We start from the raw sequence: 15,442 nt of genomic DNA, 5'->3' as shown, positions 1-15,442 counted from the left end.
TCCGTGTGTCCAAGAATAAACGCTCTCCATTTATATATTGTTTCCAGGGCCATAAAATGCCACACAAATATTGATGATGTCTCACAATACCCTTACTCATTTTAGAGATGAGTAAATTATGTCAAAGATTAAATGCCCAAGATCACAGAGCAACCAAGTGAAGAAAGCACCGTAGAAAGTGGTCACCATTAACTGCAGAAGGAGATACTGAAATCAACAGACATAACGGTGACATGTTCTAATTTTCTGGGTCTAAGTTACCTATATTCTTAGATCCAGCTCTGGAAATAATTACAGGTGTGCCTAGAACAAAATGATAGATTGGATCACTCCTGCACTTTGCAGAAGATCGGAGTCAAATGCAAATTCCTGGCTCAAGTCCATTTCTAGAATAATCAGTCTTTTGAATAATAACCTTAGCACATTTTCAGCTTGGATCACTTTAAAAATGGCTCACGAAAGACCTGGAACCATGCAGCCTTCAAGTAATTTTGTTCTCTTTCCACTTATTCTTCTGTAACCATGTTATGGTTTTACTAAACGTGAAACATTCAGATATAATCTTGGACAACATCAATTTTCTTCATGAAATAGGAAGCACTGAACAGATTAAACATTAGTATGTAATACACATTTTCATCATCAGTGATGGATGTTTGCACTTCAGATGAGTCTTCTGCCCTACAGCCCTGGGAGAGTACCTACCTTCTAGATGTATATAAAAAACAAAAACATCTCACCTGTTCTTAGGCTCTGCAAATGGAGAAGATACATCTGCCTCTGGTTCCAAAACATGGTCTATTTCCTTTTGTGCCTTCTCATATATCTTTTTTCTTTCGGTCAGCCCTTTGTTGTTGTCAATCTGGGGGAAATCATAGTATCCTTTTCTCTTGGCTTTTAAGCGCAGCTTGTTGCGATAGTGCTCTATATCGGACTTCTGCTTCAAGGCTTTGTTTACCTAATGGAAGGTGCATGAATTTCAGATGACTGTGCCATGCTGATGATTTCTCAATTACATTTTAAAAGTGTATTTGATGTGCAGCGCTCTGCTTTGCAGAGCGCCTCTTGCACCACACCATGCCATCTGTCAGCACTAGGGAAGTGCAAGTGACAGAGCCATTGTATTTTGTATGACTTGCAGATGGTTACATAAATTTTAGTCCTCTGGAACTAAGTACATCATAATAGTGACTGAATTCACAGCCACAGAAGAAGAGAGCTGATGTTAGCCAACCATCTTCTTGACCCAAACAATGCTTATTTTTAGGGAGGCCTGGGGGCAGTATTCTGCATATTTCAACAAATTTCACTTCTGCCCCAAAGTTGACTGTGTAAAAAAATGTCTACTTTATATAGTTTGTGGCTAAAAAGTCAAATTCTATGATCTCCTTAAGAACTCCAACATATCTGAGAGTATGTAAGGAAATAGCATGTGTATGTTCCTAGGTCTTACTCTGATGATACACAGCCCACAGTTCTTGGAAGAAAAATAGGCATTGAATATTGTGCATGCCATGACTCTGGATAGAAAGTGACAATTGTGACGCGTTAGGGCTTAAAATACAAGCACAAAACCAGAACATGATATAATGCCCTAATCTGGTCTCACATGGGTAGCTTAACTGCACTGTCTTTTACCATGTTTCTAACCGGCTAGCAGTTTAAAGTGTTGATTTTGTCCAATAAAGAGTCCAGGGCAATATCCTGGTTAGCCTTTACATAAGTGTGCAGCATGGAGGAGCAAATAAGAAGCCTTCCCTCCACCTTTGGTATATAACTTCCCCCATTCCCCATATAAAGCACTTTGTTCTAGAACAAAATCTACATAAAAATATTGGTAAAATAATATACTGGGTAAGTCTCAGAGCCAAGATGTGGCATTTGGTCAATGGCACCATTAGATCCCAGTGCAGACACACAACATTATATGGGGACCTTGGGAGCAATTGTGCAAGCCAGCACACAAACAGAGCAAAGGCATGGACCTGCTTTCTCCCCATCCCACTGTGAGCAGGAAGGATAGTCTAGTTAGCAACAGGGCACTAAGATGGGACTTCTGAGATCTAGGTTCAACTCCCAGCTCAGACATGGACTTCCTCTGTGAACCTGAAAAAGTATGTCTTAATCTACCCTTTGCCTCAGTTCCCTATTTTTTAAAATGGGGTGCTGGGAAGATAAAATCCCTTAATGATTGTCAGGTGTTCAAATACAACAGGGATGAGGGCTATACAAGTACCTAGATAGGTTGCCTCCTTCAGGGCACCATGCAAGTACAGGTATGTAAGGAAAGAGTGGGTCCTGAGCACAGAGACGGCATTTGTGACAGGATTTTGCATAGGCCACACAAAGGGTGAAAGGCTTCTAACATTTCTCCTCTCTCTCTTCAATGCACCAACCTAAGGTCCTATCACAATGTGTGTCTCCACATATAATCAAGAAACCAGCAGGTGAAACACAGCCTGATTACTCTTACCTCTCCATTAATGATAGCAGATTCCTGGCTCCTGTCTGATGCAGGGTGAGCAGGAGGCAATGCTACAGGTTTGATAGCAATCAGCTGTACAGATCCAGAAGATGTGTCAAAGGGATCAATGGCAGCCTTGGCGATGTTCTCAAAGAGAATGCCTCCCTCCTCTTCATCACTTAGGGGCACTAAAGCATATTACGTTTATTGAGCATATGCTCTCAATAGGTTTACTACAGGTTTATGTGACAGCTAAGAGAACACATGCAATAGATTAATACTGAGATGCTCAATACACTACAGCAGTAGACCCTGAAGCCTTCCATACTGGAAACTTTCTTCTAAAGGATTGTTTCTGAACATACTCTCCCAAAAGGGGAAGATTGATTTTCACCTATAACATAGAAGGAAAGTTAGAAAAAAGACTGATGTAGAACAAATTGTAGGAAAATGATAATGGAAGACAAAAAGCACATCCTTCCATATACTTTATACAAAAGAAGATTGCATGTGAGTTTTCAAATGCCACAACATGTATAGAAGTATCCAGCAGAATCCCACATTAGCACTTTGGGTCAATCTGAAAATAAAACCACCGATTTTAGCAAGGACTGTAAAAACGATTACTACTAAAGCTGTTAAAATGAAGCACAGTGTTGAGTGTGGAAGTGTGCACAAGTAACTGCTAGTTCCCCATCTGATGTAATCTTTTGCTTTAGAAAAATAGCACCTCTAGTCATTCCATAAAGTTTGTCAGAATTTGTGACCAGGAAGGAAAAGACTACTAATGTAAAAGAACTCGGAACGTTTACAAGTAAAAGGCACAGTCAATCCTCTATTTGTAAATCTCTGCTTAAAAGGGGAGCCCTGAAAAAGTACAAATTAGCCATTCCCCCCTAATTTATGTTGGAAAGAGGGCATCCCATTATCAGTTTTTGAAGCCTACTTTATCTTTGTTTTGAAAAAGTTTACTGTAAGGCATGAGGGCAAATTCTGCAGAGATCCTTCCTTAAATAATTGTGCTATGAAAGAAAAAAAATTTATTCCATCCGCTTGTGACAGGAGTAGAAATCAGCTTCCATTAAAGAGCAGAGTGGTATGCTCTATATTACTTCCTCTGAAAATATATTCTGTTTAATCTTTAATCACTGCAAGAATTATAATGCACTGAAGGCAGCTCAGCAAGAGATAGATTAGCCCTGTTTAAACAACTAAGATAGATAGTTTGGTAAAAATGTTTGATAGAAGTTACATAAAATATGAACCCACTGTATAAGCTTATTCATCTTTCTCTGTGTATTCACAGTAGGCTGAGTTGACATGATTTGAACTGTTGAAAAATACAGGTTATATCATGCTGTCACTAAATAATGTCCCTCAGGATTTGTGAAATTGCTCAGATAAAATGGTCTTTATTTTAGTCTACTGGGAACTCCTCTCAGACTTTTACAGAGGGTAGTAAAGCACAGTGCTATGAATTCCAAAGACTCTTATTAGTAAATGGGGTGAAAACCTGGCTTAATGATGCCAATGGCAAAATTCCCACTGGTTACAATAGGAACAGAATTTTATGGTAGGAGTATTAGATGAACAATATAAAGCTTACATACCATACAGTACTACCTAATAGGAGAACATTTTAAAATGATTATTAAGTCCAGACACTTTTCCCCCCCAGGTATTTTTAATTGCTTAATGCTTATGAAAGGCATGAGATTAAACAGTTTTGGAATATGGGTTTTTTAGCTAAATAGCTATATAAACTGCTGTTTAGTCAAAGAACAGTTACAATACTATTCAAGTGCAAGCTTCCTACATGCTGCCATAACAAGGTGTTTCAGCTGTGGAGGGACTGCCTCTAAGGGAGAAAAATGAGTTCATTAGCTTTTTTATGGTGTTTTTTGTTAAATGGATAGCTGTACCAAATATTGTACCAAGACCAGAGTTTTATTTTACATACACAGTTGAAAGGCTGTCAAGATGGTCATGACTGACCTAAACTTGGATAGTATCTAACCAGTAACCTAGATGTAAAAAGACACAAAATATGATTCTAACTCCCTCACCTGCATCGTATAGGCCTTGTTTACACTGGGCCATGAACAGAGATTGAAAACCAAGTTTGAACTTTATTTAAACACTATTCCAGCTAAACAAGTTTTAGACATGGGTTGACTGGCCAGCATTGACTGGACCAAACTGTTTTGAAACCATTTTCAAAAGTTAGTTCCAACCAGGCTCAAATATGATTTTGTAATGGCTGCTTTTTAACAGTTTGGTCCAGTCTATACTGTTCAGGCCAATAACATAGGAAAATGTCTTAGCTGGAAGTGTTGTACTTGTTAATTAAGCTCTCAATCCTGCAATGAAGTCTATGTGGACAAAATCGAGCACCCACACAGACTACAACTGGCTTCAAAATGGCTCAGCATCTGGCTGCATAGAACTCATTGCAGGATCTGGACTTAGACTTATTTATCCACTATTTGTTTGGGTATTGGACACATTTATTCAATGAAAAAAGAAAGGATGAGTACAGAGAATCAAAGGACAGCTACTTTTGTTATTTTGTATTAGCACAAAGCAAAAATACCATCATCATCTCTAAGAGTAGTAAAGTCCCTCTTCAGCATCTAGCATAGTGCTATTAGCATGGATAAATTAACTCTAGGACTGTCAAGTGATACAAAAATTAATCGAGATTAATTGTGCAATTAAAAAAATTAATTGTGCGATTAATTGCACTGTTAAACAATAATAGAATACCATTTATTTAAATATTTTTTGATGTTTTCTACATTTTCAAATATATTTATTTCAATTACATCCCAGAACACAAAGTATACAGTGCTCACTCTATATTTATTTTTATTACAAATATTTGCACTATAAAAAACAAAAGAAATAGTATTTTTCAATTAACCTAATACAAGTACCATAGTGCAATCTCTTTATTATGAAAGTTGAATGTACAAATGTAGAATTATGCACAAAAAATAACTGCATTCAAAAATAAAACAATGTAAAACTTTAGAGCCTACAAAGTCCAATCAGTCCTACTTCTTTTTCAGCCAATCGCTCAGACAAACAAGTTTGTTTACATTTGCAGGAGATAATGCTGCCCACTTCTTGTTCACAATGTCACCTGAAAGTGAGAACAGGTATTCTACGGGCACTGTTGTAGCCAGCGTCGCAAGATATCTACATGCCAGATGCGCTAAAGATTCATATGTCCCTTCATGCCTCAACCACCATTCCAGAGGACATGCTTCCATGCTAATGACGGGTTCTGATCGATAACAATCCAAAGCAGTGAGGAATGACGCATGTTCATTTTCATCATCTGAGTCAGATGCCACCAGCAGAAGGTTGATTTTCTTTTTTGGTGGTTCAGATTCTATAGTTTCTGCAGCAGAGTGTTGCTCTGTTAAGACTTCTGAAAGCATGCTCCACACCTCGTCCCTCTCAGATTTTGGAAGGCACTTCTGATTCTTAAACCTTGGGTTGAGTGCTGTAGCTATCTTTAGAAATCTCACATTGGTACCTTCTTTGCGGTTTGTCAAATCTGCAGTGAAAGTGTTCTTAAAATGAACAACATGTGCAAGGTCATCATCCGAGACTGCTATAACATGAAATATATGGCAGAATGCGGGTAAAACAGAGTAGGTGACATAAAATTCTCCCATTGTTTTGTTTTTGAGTGCAGCTATGTAACAAAAAAAACCTACACTTGTAAATTGCACTTTTACAATAAAGAGATTGCACTACAATACTTGTAAACGTGAATTGAAAAATACTGTTTCTTTTCATCATTTTACAGTGCAAATATTTGTAATAAAAATAATAATACACAATTAGCAGTGTACACTTTGTATTCTGTGTTGTAACTGAAATCAATATATTTTAAAATGTCAAAAAAATCCAAAAATATTTAATAAATTTCAATTGCGATTCTATGATTTAACAATGTGATTAAAACTACGATTAATTGTGATTAGTTTTTTTATCATGATTAATTTTTTTCAGTTAATCACGTGAGTTAAATGCGATTGACAGCCCCAATTAACTCTAATCAAATCAGACCAGAAACTGAATGTTTTTTCCACCCTAACTTAACATTTGTCTATTAAGTGTCATTTGAATCACGAATGTGGCTTTTTCTGTTGCATTTCTTTTCATTGCCGGGTGAGTGATAAAATAGGGATGAGAGCTATAGATTTTAGCAAGCTGGTGTAATTTAGATAGGCAGTGAACTGCAAGCAAGCACTGTGGGCACTTTCACATTTCCTCTCTTTTGTCTTTCCCAGTGAATTCAAGAACAGTGCTCAGAATCTGATTAACCACAACTCACCATGTCACTATCAGTAAACCAACCAATGGAAGATCACATGGAAAACTACAAGTCTTTGAGGGCTACTTCATCTGCATGTATACAACATGGTTCAGCACATTCATTTTGTCTCTGAACATGTGGTTGAGGGGAGAGGATGTGAGGATTACAGAACACTTGGATTATATTTTAATCTTAATAGTCACTCAAAAGGGGGACTTTAATTATAATTAGTGCCTGAAAGGGGGGAAACTTGCAACAACCCACATCCAAAGCAATACTTTTAGTTTGTTGGTTTTAACCAGTTGAACATGAATTTTAAAAAATGATATTGATTATTCCGTCCCTCTTTCCAGATTAAAACAAATACTGACCAGGGTAAATTTGTGGGGGCAGAAAGAAAGGTTACATATACTTACCTACCTGTAATTTTTCCTTCTCTGAAGTTGGCACCTGGTGCTCCATGATCCATTACAACTGGGTTCTTCCTTCTCATCTTCCAAGCATGGAAGCTCTCTTTTTTAAAAACCCTTTCACTCTAGTTTCAAAATGCAGCACCAGCAGGTGGAGCTAACCCATCATCTTTGTAGAGCTGTGTGAGTCTGGCCCCACCCCATGAATAGTTGATGAATAGTTGATTCCTCCCGCATTTTGGTCAAACTGAATTGTTTGCAAATTTGGGTCAAATCTGGCAAATAGTTTCAGGTGAATAAAATTGAAGGAAGACAAATTCCAAAGAGTCAAAACACTTGATTTTGACATTTTCAAAATGAAACATTTTGACTTTTCATTTCAAAATGAAATTGTTATATTTTTAAAACCCAACACGAAAAAGGGAAAAAGCCACCGCAAAATGAAACAAAATGAGATTTTCATTTCATCAAGAAAAATAAAATCACTGTTGTCTGCAACTCAACCCAAAGCTACAGGGTTTTTTTTAGTATTTTTCTGGTTCAGCCACCGAACCCAAAAAAATCAATTAGTTGCCTAGTTCTACTCACTAGTCCCCCAAGCAGCTACCCATGCTGAGAAGACAAATTGTAGATTTCTGACTAATGAGCATGATGAAAGATTAGTATCCAAGCAGGATACTTTGTTTTCTCTCTTCTTAAAACAAAAGGGGGAAATGAACACTTAAGCCAGCACAAGATCCCAATGTGAGGGAATCCCAAGATCTCTCTTTTCCCCTGCAAGAATGCTGCATAAATGGGGGAGGGAGGGAAAGGAAGGGTTGAAATATTTCCCATACAAACAGAACAGAAATTTAGAACACAAGAAAACTGAGAGGTAAACAGCTCTTATCTGAGGACTGTTAAATGTTTTGTTTGGTTGGGGTGATTTGTTTTTCTTCTTCCCACACCAGGTGAAGAGTTCTAATGAAGAAAAACCCAGGGAAAGAGTGGAGAAACTTTCTTCCAAAAGTCATGTCAGTCAAAGATAACATCTGTTTTAGAGCAATGGATAAAAGAATGCACTGAAGACCAGGTAGCCATGTGGCAAATTGCTTGAATGAAGCCCTGTGCTGATCTGCCCACAAAGTTGCCACATGCCTGACTGAATGAGTTATCAGAAAAGTAGGGGGCTCTTCTGTGACCAATCTGTAGTTCTAACAAGCTCCTGAATTTATCCATCTGGAAATAATGGATATGGATGCTTTGAACCCTTTCATAGATCACCAGACTAATCCTAAAATTTTCTTCAAGGGTTAGTTTATGTAAACAGAATGTGAATGCTTCAACCACTTCTGCAGTGTGCAACAATTCTCCTAGTTATAGAAAGCAAGTAAATAGATTATATCAAGTGAAAAACATGATTTTGGTGGACAGAAAATTCTGTGGCAAGCCTGATAATTACCTCATCTGGCAACTGCACATAAGGATTCTAGATTGACAACCCCGCAAATTTACTAATTCTCCAGACAATATAATTGCTAACAGGAAAAGAATTAACAGAAAGTACAGAGAAGACTCCTCTATATATTCAAAAGAGAAGGTTCAGAGGTCACCTGAAGCATCAAATCATTCTCCCAGTTTCCTGACAACAATGTCTCTGAAAAGAGACACAGCTTTAAGAAATTGGGAAATTGCCAAAAAGAGCTGGAAGTGGAAGACATGCGCTATGAAGTTTCTAACAGACTTGGACCTTCAGGAAGCTAGGACACAATCAAAAGCCCATCTAGAAAGAACTCCAGTATACTGTATTCAATATCTCCAATATCTTCCCTGATTGAGAGGCAAAAAATGGGATCCTTGTCTTTTTCAAAAGCACCAAGAATTCCAGGATCTCCATATCCCCTGAAATGCCCAGATTATCAGACAGTTTATAGAGCTGAGCAGGAAGTCCATGAGTCCTCCTGAATATTCATGCTCTAGAAAGCAAAGCCTCTTAGGGTGCATCTACACATTCCACAGCAGCAAGTCTCAGGGCCTGGGTCGAGAGACTTGCGCGTGGGATACAGCACTAAAAATAGCTGTGTAGACGTTATGGCTCAGGCTCTGAAGCCGACCCCTTCCCTAGACTTCAGAGCCTGAGCTTCAGCCCAAGCCACAACATCTCCACAGCTATTTTTAGCACAGTATTGCAAGCTCTCGTCTGTCAACCGGGGCTCTGAGACTCGCTGCCCTGGGCAGTCACTCACTGTGAAGACATACCCTCAGGGTCCAAGCCAAGAGCCTCAGGGGCTGTTAGTCAGGGAGTCTGAAGGGGTTCAGGAATGCTGCACTGACATCTGCAGTAATCAGAGATTGTGGGTAACTGGACCACTATGTTTCTATTAATTGTTTGAGGTCTCAGTGATTTAGTTCTCATTCTGTTGTGCCATTATATATAGAAGCAGGAGCTGAAAAGATGAGGGGAGGAGAGGAGAGCCAGCCACGAGCAGTCATCCTTGAAGCTTGTGAGCTTTAAACACTTACTGAAGAGATTTTGCAGCTGGGCAACAAAATGGTGCATTCTCCTCCCTTACTGATGACATTTTAGTGCAGGATCACAGCCATTTGGATTACCCTTTGGCAGACCTAAACCGTGAGCAACCAGATACTCTCAGCTTTGTCACTTAGCTGAAAGCTTCAGTCATGCTCAATAAAATGGCAGATTAGGGCAATCTGGGAATAAACAGAAACTGGAAGGAGAAAAGCTTAATCACACCTCAGTCTGCAGATTTCGGCTGTGTTGATAGAATAGGTAGGCTGGCTGTAAAGGATAGGGTCCTTTGCTGCATTGGGAAGAAAAGCAATCAGCAGGAGTAGTAAAAAATGCAGCCTGGGTCAAGCCCACACTAACCCAACAGAGTCAAAACAGAAGATCCATTGACACTGACAAGCTAGTTGAAAGAGCTAGATTGCTCTGTGGCATCCTGGAAAAAAAAAAAAAGAGCGAGAGAGAAAGCAGCGGTAAAATGGAAAACTGGGTTGTCTCACCCTTGAGAGAGGAGCAAGAGGAAGAGCAGGCTGGTTGTACAGCTAGACTGCTCTGCTGATTCCTTGAGGAAAAGACAGTGGAAGGAGTAGTAAAAGAATGGGGAAATGGCAGACGATGCCACGTTTCACAAAGCCACATCTACAGGAACTAAGAGGAAAACAGGATCAATGAACAGAATCTTCTGCCTGCCCAGATGTAATAGTAACTGGTACCAAATATGGGGAATTTGAGCTACCTAGATTGTTTTTTTTAAATGTGTTTTTTGTTTCAAAACTTCAAAACCTGACACATTTGTGCTGTTGGAGTGAAACCTTGCTGCCATGTTTCACTGCTGTCTGGAGCACTCAGCCAGAGATCTGGCTTGGAGATTCTGCAAAGTCAGCTCAGGTTACTGATTTTTTTGCCTCAGACAGCTTAAAACTTGGCAGCCACATTGGGAAGCAGTGAGTTTTGTGCAGCTAGGCCTTCTACATTTCCAGGTTTTTTCCTCCAGCACTAGATCTTGCACACTCCTGTTCTCCATTGATCCTCTCCCTACCAGGGGGGCACCCAAGAGTGGCGCCAGACTTTCTGGCACCCTAGGCAGAATTCGGGGGGGGCGGCATTTTGTGCGCTCCCCATGGGGCACGCGGGAGCTTCCAGTTCCACTCCCATCGCGCCGCCGAAGAAGGACCTTCTGCCGAAATGCCGCAGGTGACAGCGGCAGTCATTGAGCTGTTTTCCGCGGCATGTCGGCAGAAGGTCCTTCTTTGGCGCACAACGGGAGCGGAACCGGAAGCTCCCGTGCGTCCCATGGGGAGCGCACAAAATGCCGCCCCCCAAATCCTGGCGCCTAGGGTCGCCTAATGGAAGCGCCGGCCCTGGGGGCACCAAAGAAGAGGAGGAAATATTATGGAAAAATCTCCTCCCCCGAGATAGAGGAGAGATACAGAGGAACCTCCTGATTCTTCAAGTAGAGGTGAGACACTAGGGAGTTGGGGATGGAATCTGTTCTCTCAGCTGCTCAGCCTGCTGGTAGTACACTGTGAAACTAGAGAGAGACTAGTTCTTTTAAAAGAGAGAGGAGCCTTTGTGCTTTGAAGATGAGGAGCTCATAATGGATCACGGAGCATCAAATGCCCATGAGGGAGAAAGAAAGCTTACATACAGTAGTAAACATGGCTCTTTAAGAACATTCCCCCTGCATATTCACACTTGTGGGATGTGGCCCTGGTACTGCTGAGCTTCAGGAATCTTCCAGAAATACAGTGCCCATTGGGACTATAAGTACCCCCAGTTTATGATACCAAGAGTTTGGAGGTCTGTGTGGTTCCCAGCCACACCCAGTTCCTTCTGGTGAGCCCAAGAAGGCTCAAAATGCCGCCCCCCGAATTCTGCCTAGGGTGCCAGAATGGCACCCCTCTGCTTCCCCTGCTGGAACCCAGGCAGCATAATTCAAACACAGAGGTAACAAGAGCTGAAATGGATGGGGGAGACAGCAGAGGGAGTAGGTTGGGATCAGGAGCCTGGAGGCATGCAGCAGGAGACTAACTGGGAGTAGGGTGACCAGAGGGCAAGTGTGAAAAATTGGGACGGGGGTGGGGGGTAATCAGTACCCATAGAAGACAAAGCATCAAATATTAGGACTGTCCCTATAAAATCGAGACATCTGGTTACCCTAACTGGGAGTCAGGGAGTCAGACTGGATGAGGAATTTGGGGGGAAGGAGTAGAAACCTGGACCGGCTGAGCATGGCGTTTGGGACAAGGAGCCACTGGGAAAAGGGGGAAATGGACAAGGGACACAGATCAGATTAGAAGCCTGGGGATGGGGCACTAGTCCTGGCTGGGCAAATAGCCTGTGGATGGGAAGAAAATAGACTAGCATGAGAGGAAGAGAAAGGAGGCTGGTAAACAGCAGGGGGAAGATTGGGACTTAGACAGGAAGTCCAAGGTGGGAGATTGGGACTGGCTAGGCAAGGAGACTGCAACTGGGATGAGAAGTTGGGGGAGGAGAAGAGAGGACTGGGACAGGGCAGAAAGGAAAGGATGAGGGGGTGGGAACAGGGGCAGAAAGGTCTGTGCCTAGTGTCTCATTACACTCTAATGCGGGTCCACATGGAGAATGATAACCTACTTCTTCTGTTTTGCTCCATTAGCTAAAGTGGCAGATGATCTAAAGGTTCCAATCCTGCTGGTGTTCTACGTTGGTATAAATATTATTCCACATGATGGAATTTCTATTTTTTCAATTTGCTTTTTTAAAAAACTAGGAAGTTACACACAAGGAAACCTATATTATAGAAGCACTACAATTGCAAATGTCAAGCACTCATAAGTTAGGAAAATGCCAGAATTAAGGTTCTCCATGAAACCTTAATTGGCTGGTGTATGATGAGCCAGGGAACAGCTCAGCTGATCTGGATGTGAGTATAGGGATTCGCTCCCCACCCTCCCAAGCCATACCCAGTCTCTCTGGTAGAGAAGACTGGAGAGTACTACCATTCCCATGTCTTCTGCTGCACTCCTGCCCCTCCCAACCTTGCTTGCTCACCCATGTGTGTTCTCTTCTCAATGTTTATTCCTCCTATGAAAATATATAGGCACTTTTTCTTAAGTCTCCTGATCTGTATGGAGTGTCACATTTACTAAATCAGCTGTGACAAATTAGAGCAAAGGCTATTAAATGTTATTTCCAGTCCCAATAGCTAGACTACGTCCAAGAGATTGTAAAGATGATTTGCTGGGTGAAGTCTGAAGCCTGTGCGACTTTTTTTTTTTAAGTGAGAAGAACTCAAAGTAAATAGAATAAAGTTCAAATTTTCAAAAAGGGTCATTTTAAAAATAATTCTTCATCAAAGACTGACTGAAAAAAGTTCAGTTTTCCTACAAAAAGTTGAGTTTGATCATTAAAGTCCAAAATAAGAGGGATTTTAGCCCAATTTTCTATAGAAACTGCAACACCACCTCAGCTATAGAGTCCCTGCTGAAGACTCCATAATATCAGTTCCTTCAGTCAAGACTTTTTATATATCCTGATTTCATATTTGCTATTTGTTCACTTGCAGCGCTGAAACACTGTAGGCGTGAATTATGGGTAGGTTTTGAAAGAAGACAAATAGAGTTTATCTATTAAATAAACACCCAGTCCTGTCATTTTCCTGTATAATTGAGTTTCAGTGAGGAACAGAATCTAAAATTGGTTTGTAACTATGGCAACTAATGAGCCAATCTAACTTGGAGTTCCCAAATCAACCATGTGACTAGCCAGGGATTCATTCCAATTTTAAGATGCTGATTTTCAGGGGAGAAAATATGTGTTCCTTTTCCTAACATGGACATTAGGGGTGTCAGGCTACAATCATGCTGAATAGCTGGAGCAGTCTAAAAGAAAAACAGCCCCTTTGTTAAACTGGAAGGATAAATAGCTGACACATTATCCCTATACTAATTATCTTGGATAAAGATAAAGTCCTGCAATAAAAACACTACTATAGATGACAGCAATGTCTGAAATCATAGCACAGGGAAATATGACAAACATTACATGAAGAATATGATAGCTTATTGCTTTTCTTTTTTAAATTGAAAAAATAATATGCCTGTAATATCAATAACGCAAACCTGGCATTTTAGAGCATGATTTTCCCCTTCTGAGGGGCTAAATAGGAAGGAATCTTCATGGATATCTGTCTCCAATTGTTCTATCAGAAGGGTAAGATTCTCCCCTCCCCCCCAAAAAAGCACTGTAGGGCTGGCCCCCAAACTCTGCAGGATTGCAGGTGATGAGTGGGAGGCCCAGTACCTCCCATGCCTGACCTATGACCCCCAACATCTTCCCTCTGTGGAACTGTGCTGTTAGGGTGGCATCAGGGAACCCTATTAAAGGGGTACGTCCACCACAGAGCTGGTGGGGGAATGATGTGTATACCTCTGACTGCCCACTCTCCACCCCCTCCTCCCCCAATGTGTGCATCCTGGAGACCCCTGGAGTACTTTCTGTGGGGTCCAGGGAAGTGGGGGAGATCATCCTCTGAAGATTGCTGAAGCCCTTTTCCATTCCAGAAGGGTGTGATGTGAGCACTGACAGAGTGGGGGACATGATCTGGCTCTTCATTAATCATTTATAATTTCTGATCAACAGAATTATTTTACTTAGGGGAAAATCATGCCCCAAATACAGACTGCCTAAGGCACAGTGGAAGTAGTTCAATACCAACATGCAAGGGCCTGCACGCCATGTGGTTTCCCTGTGCCAAGAGAGTTGTTAGGGAAGTTACAGGCAGTAGATCCTTTGCTACATAGATCCACTAGCCCAAGCCTGCACAACTCAAAAAGCAACGAGGGCCACATTACTCCAAAGAAAACAGCTGAGGGCTGAAACCCCCCAGCCCCACGGAAACACCCCCTCCCCCCAGCACCTCCGGGCCCCGCGGAAACACCCCGCCCCAGCGCCGCCCAGCCCTGCAGAAACAAACCCTCCTTCCCCAGCGCCGCCCCACCAAAACAGCTGTGGGCCAAAAAGGAAGGTTGGGGGTGGGGAGGTGATACTTTATTTTAAATCAACCAGGGGCTCCCAGCTGAAGAGGTGGCTGGGAGCCCTCAGGGGCAAATTAAAAGGCCCAGTGCTCCGGTGGCTGGGGGAACCGGAGCTTTGCGGGGCTGGGGCAGGGATTTAAAGGGCCCAGAGCTCCTGCCGCTGAGGGGAGCCCGAGCCCTTTAAATCCCAGCCCCAGCCCGGCCGCCAGAGCCAGAGTGAGATTCAAAGGGCTCTGGGCTGCCGGCAGCCCCGGGGAGCTCTGAGCCCTTTAAATCCCAGCCGGGGCCAGGATTCAAAGGGCTCTGGGCTGCCGGCAGCCCCGGGGAGCCCTGAGCCCTTTAAATCCCGACCGCTCTGGGCTTCCTGCAGCGGCGGGGAGCCATGAGCCCTTTAAATCTCAGCCGCGGCCGGGATTCAAAGGGCTCTGGGCTGCCTGCAGCGGCGGGGAGCCCAGAGCCCTTTAAATCCCAGCTGCGGGGAGCCCAGAACCCTTTAAATCCCAGCCGCAGCCAGGATTCAAAGGGCTCTGGGGTGCCCGCAGAGCGCCGTCTGCGTGGGATTTAGAATCCCCCTGCGGGCCGCACAGTGAGCCTCCGCGGGCCACATGCGGCCCGCAGGCCGCATGTTGTGCAGGCCTGCACTAGCCAATGGCCTCTCAGTAGAGGGTTCAGGGGCATACAAGCAGCAATGGCTATTGCAACTTTAGCATT

At 42.2% G+C, this 15,442-nt stretch overlaps 1 protein-coding gene across 2 annotated transcripts in view; it reads right to left on the bottom strand.

The window, feature by feature from the left end:
* Positions 1-15,442, bottom strand: part of KIAA1549L (KIAA1549 like) — a 211,914-nt gene that overhangs the window by 37,408 nt on the left and 159,064 nt on the right. For both annotated transcript variants that reach the window (XM_039539040.1, XM_039539039.1), the window contains 2 exons: positions 2,474-2,652; positions 741-958 (listed from right to left, as the gene is read on the bottom strand). In XM_039539040.1, the coding sequence (XP_039394974.1) occupies positions 741-958; positions 2,474-2,652 (397 nt within the window). The remainder of the gene's footprint in view (positions 1-740; positions 959-2,473; positions 2,653-15,442) is intronic.

The sequence above is a fragment of the Mauremys reevesii genome, linkage group 4, assembly GCF_016161935.1.
Source record: "Mauremys reevesii isolate NIE-2019 linkage group 4, ASM1616193v1, whole genome shotgun sequence".
NCBI lineage: Eukaryota > Metazoa > Chordata > Testudines > Geoemydidae > Mauremys > Mauremys reevesii.
This window is presented reverse-complemented; position numbering and strand designations above follow the sequence as displayed.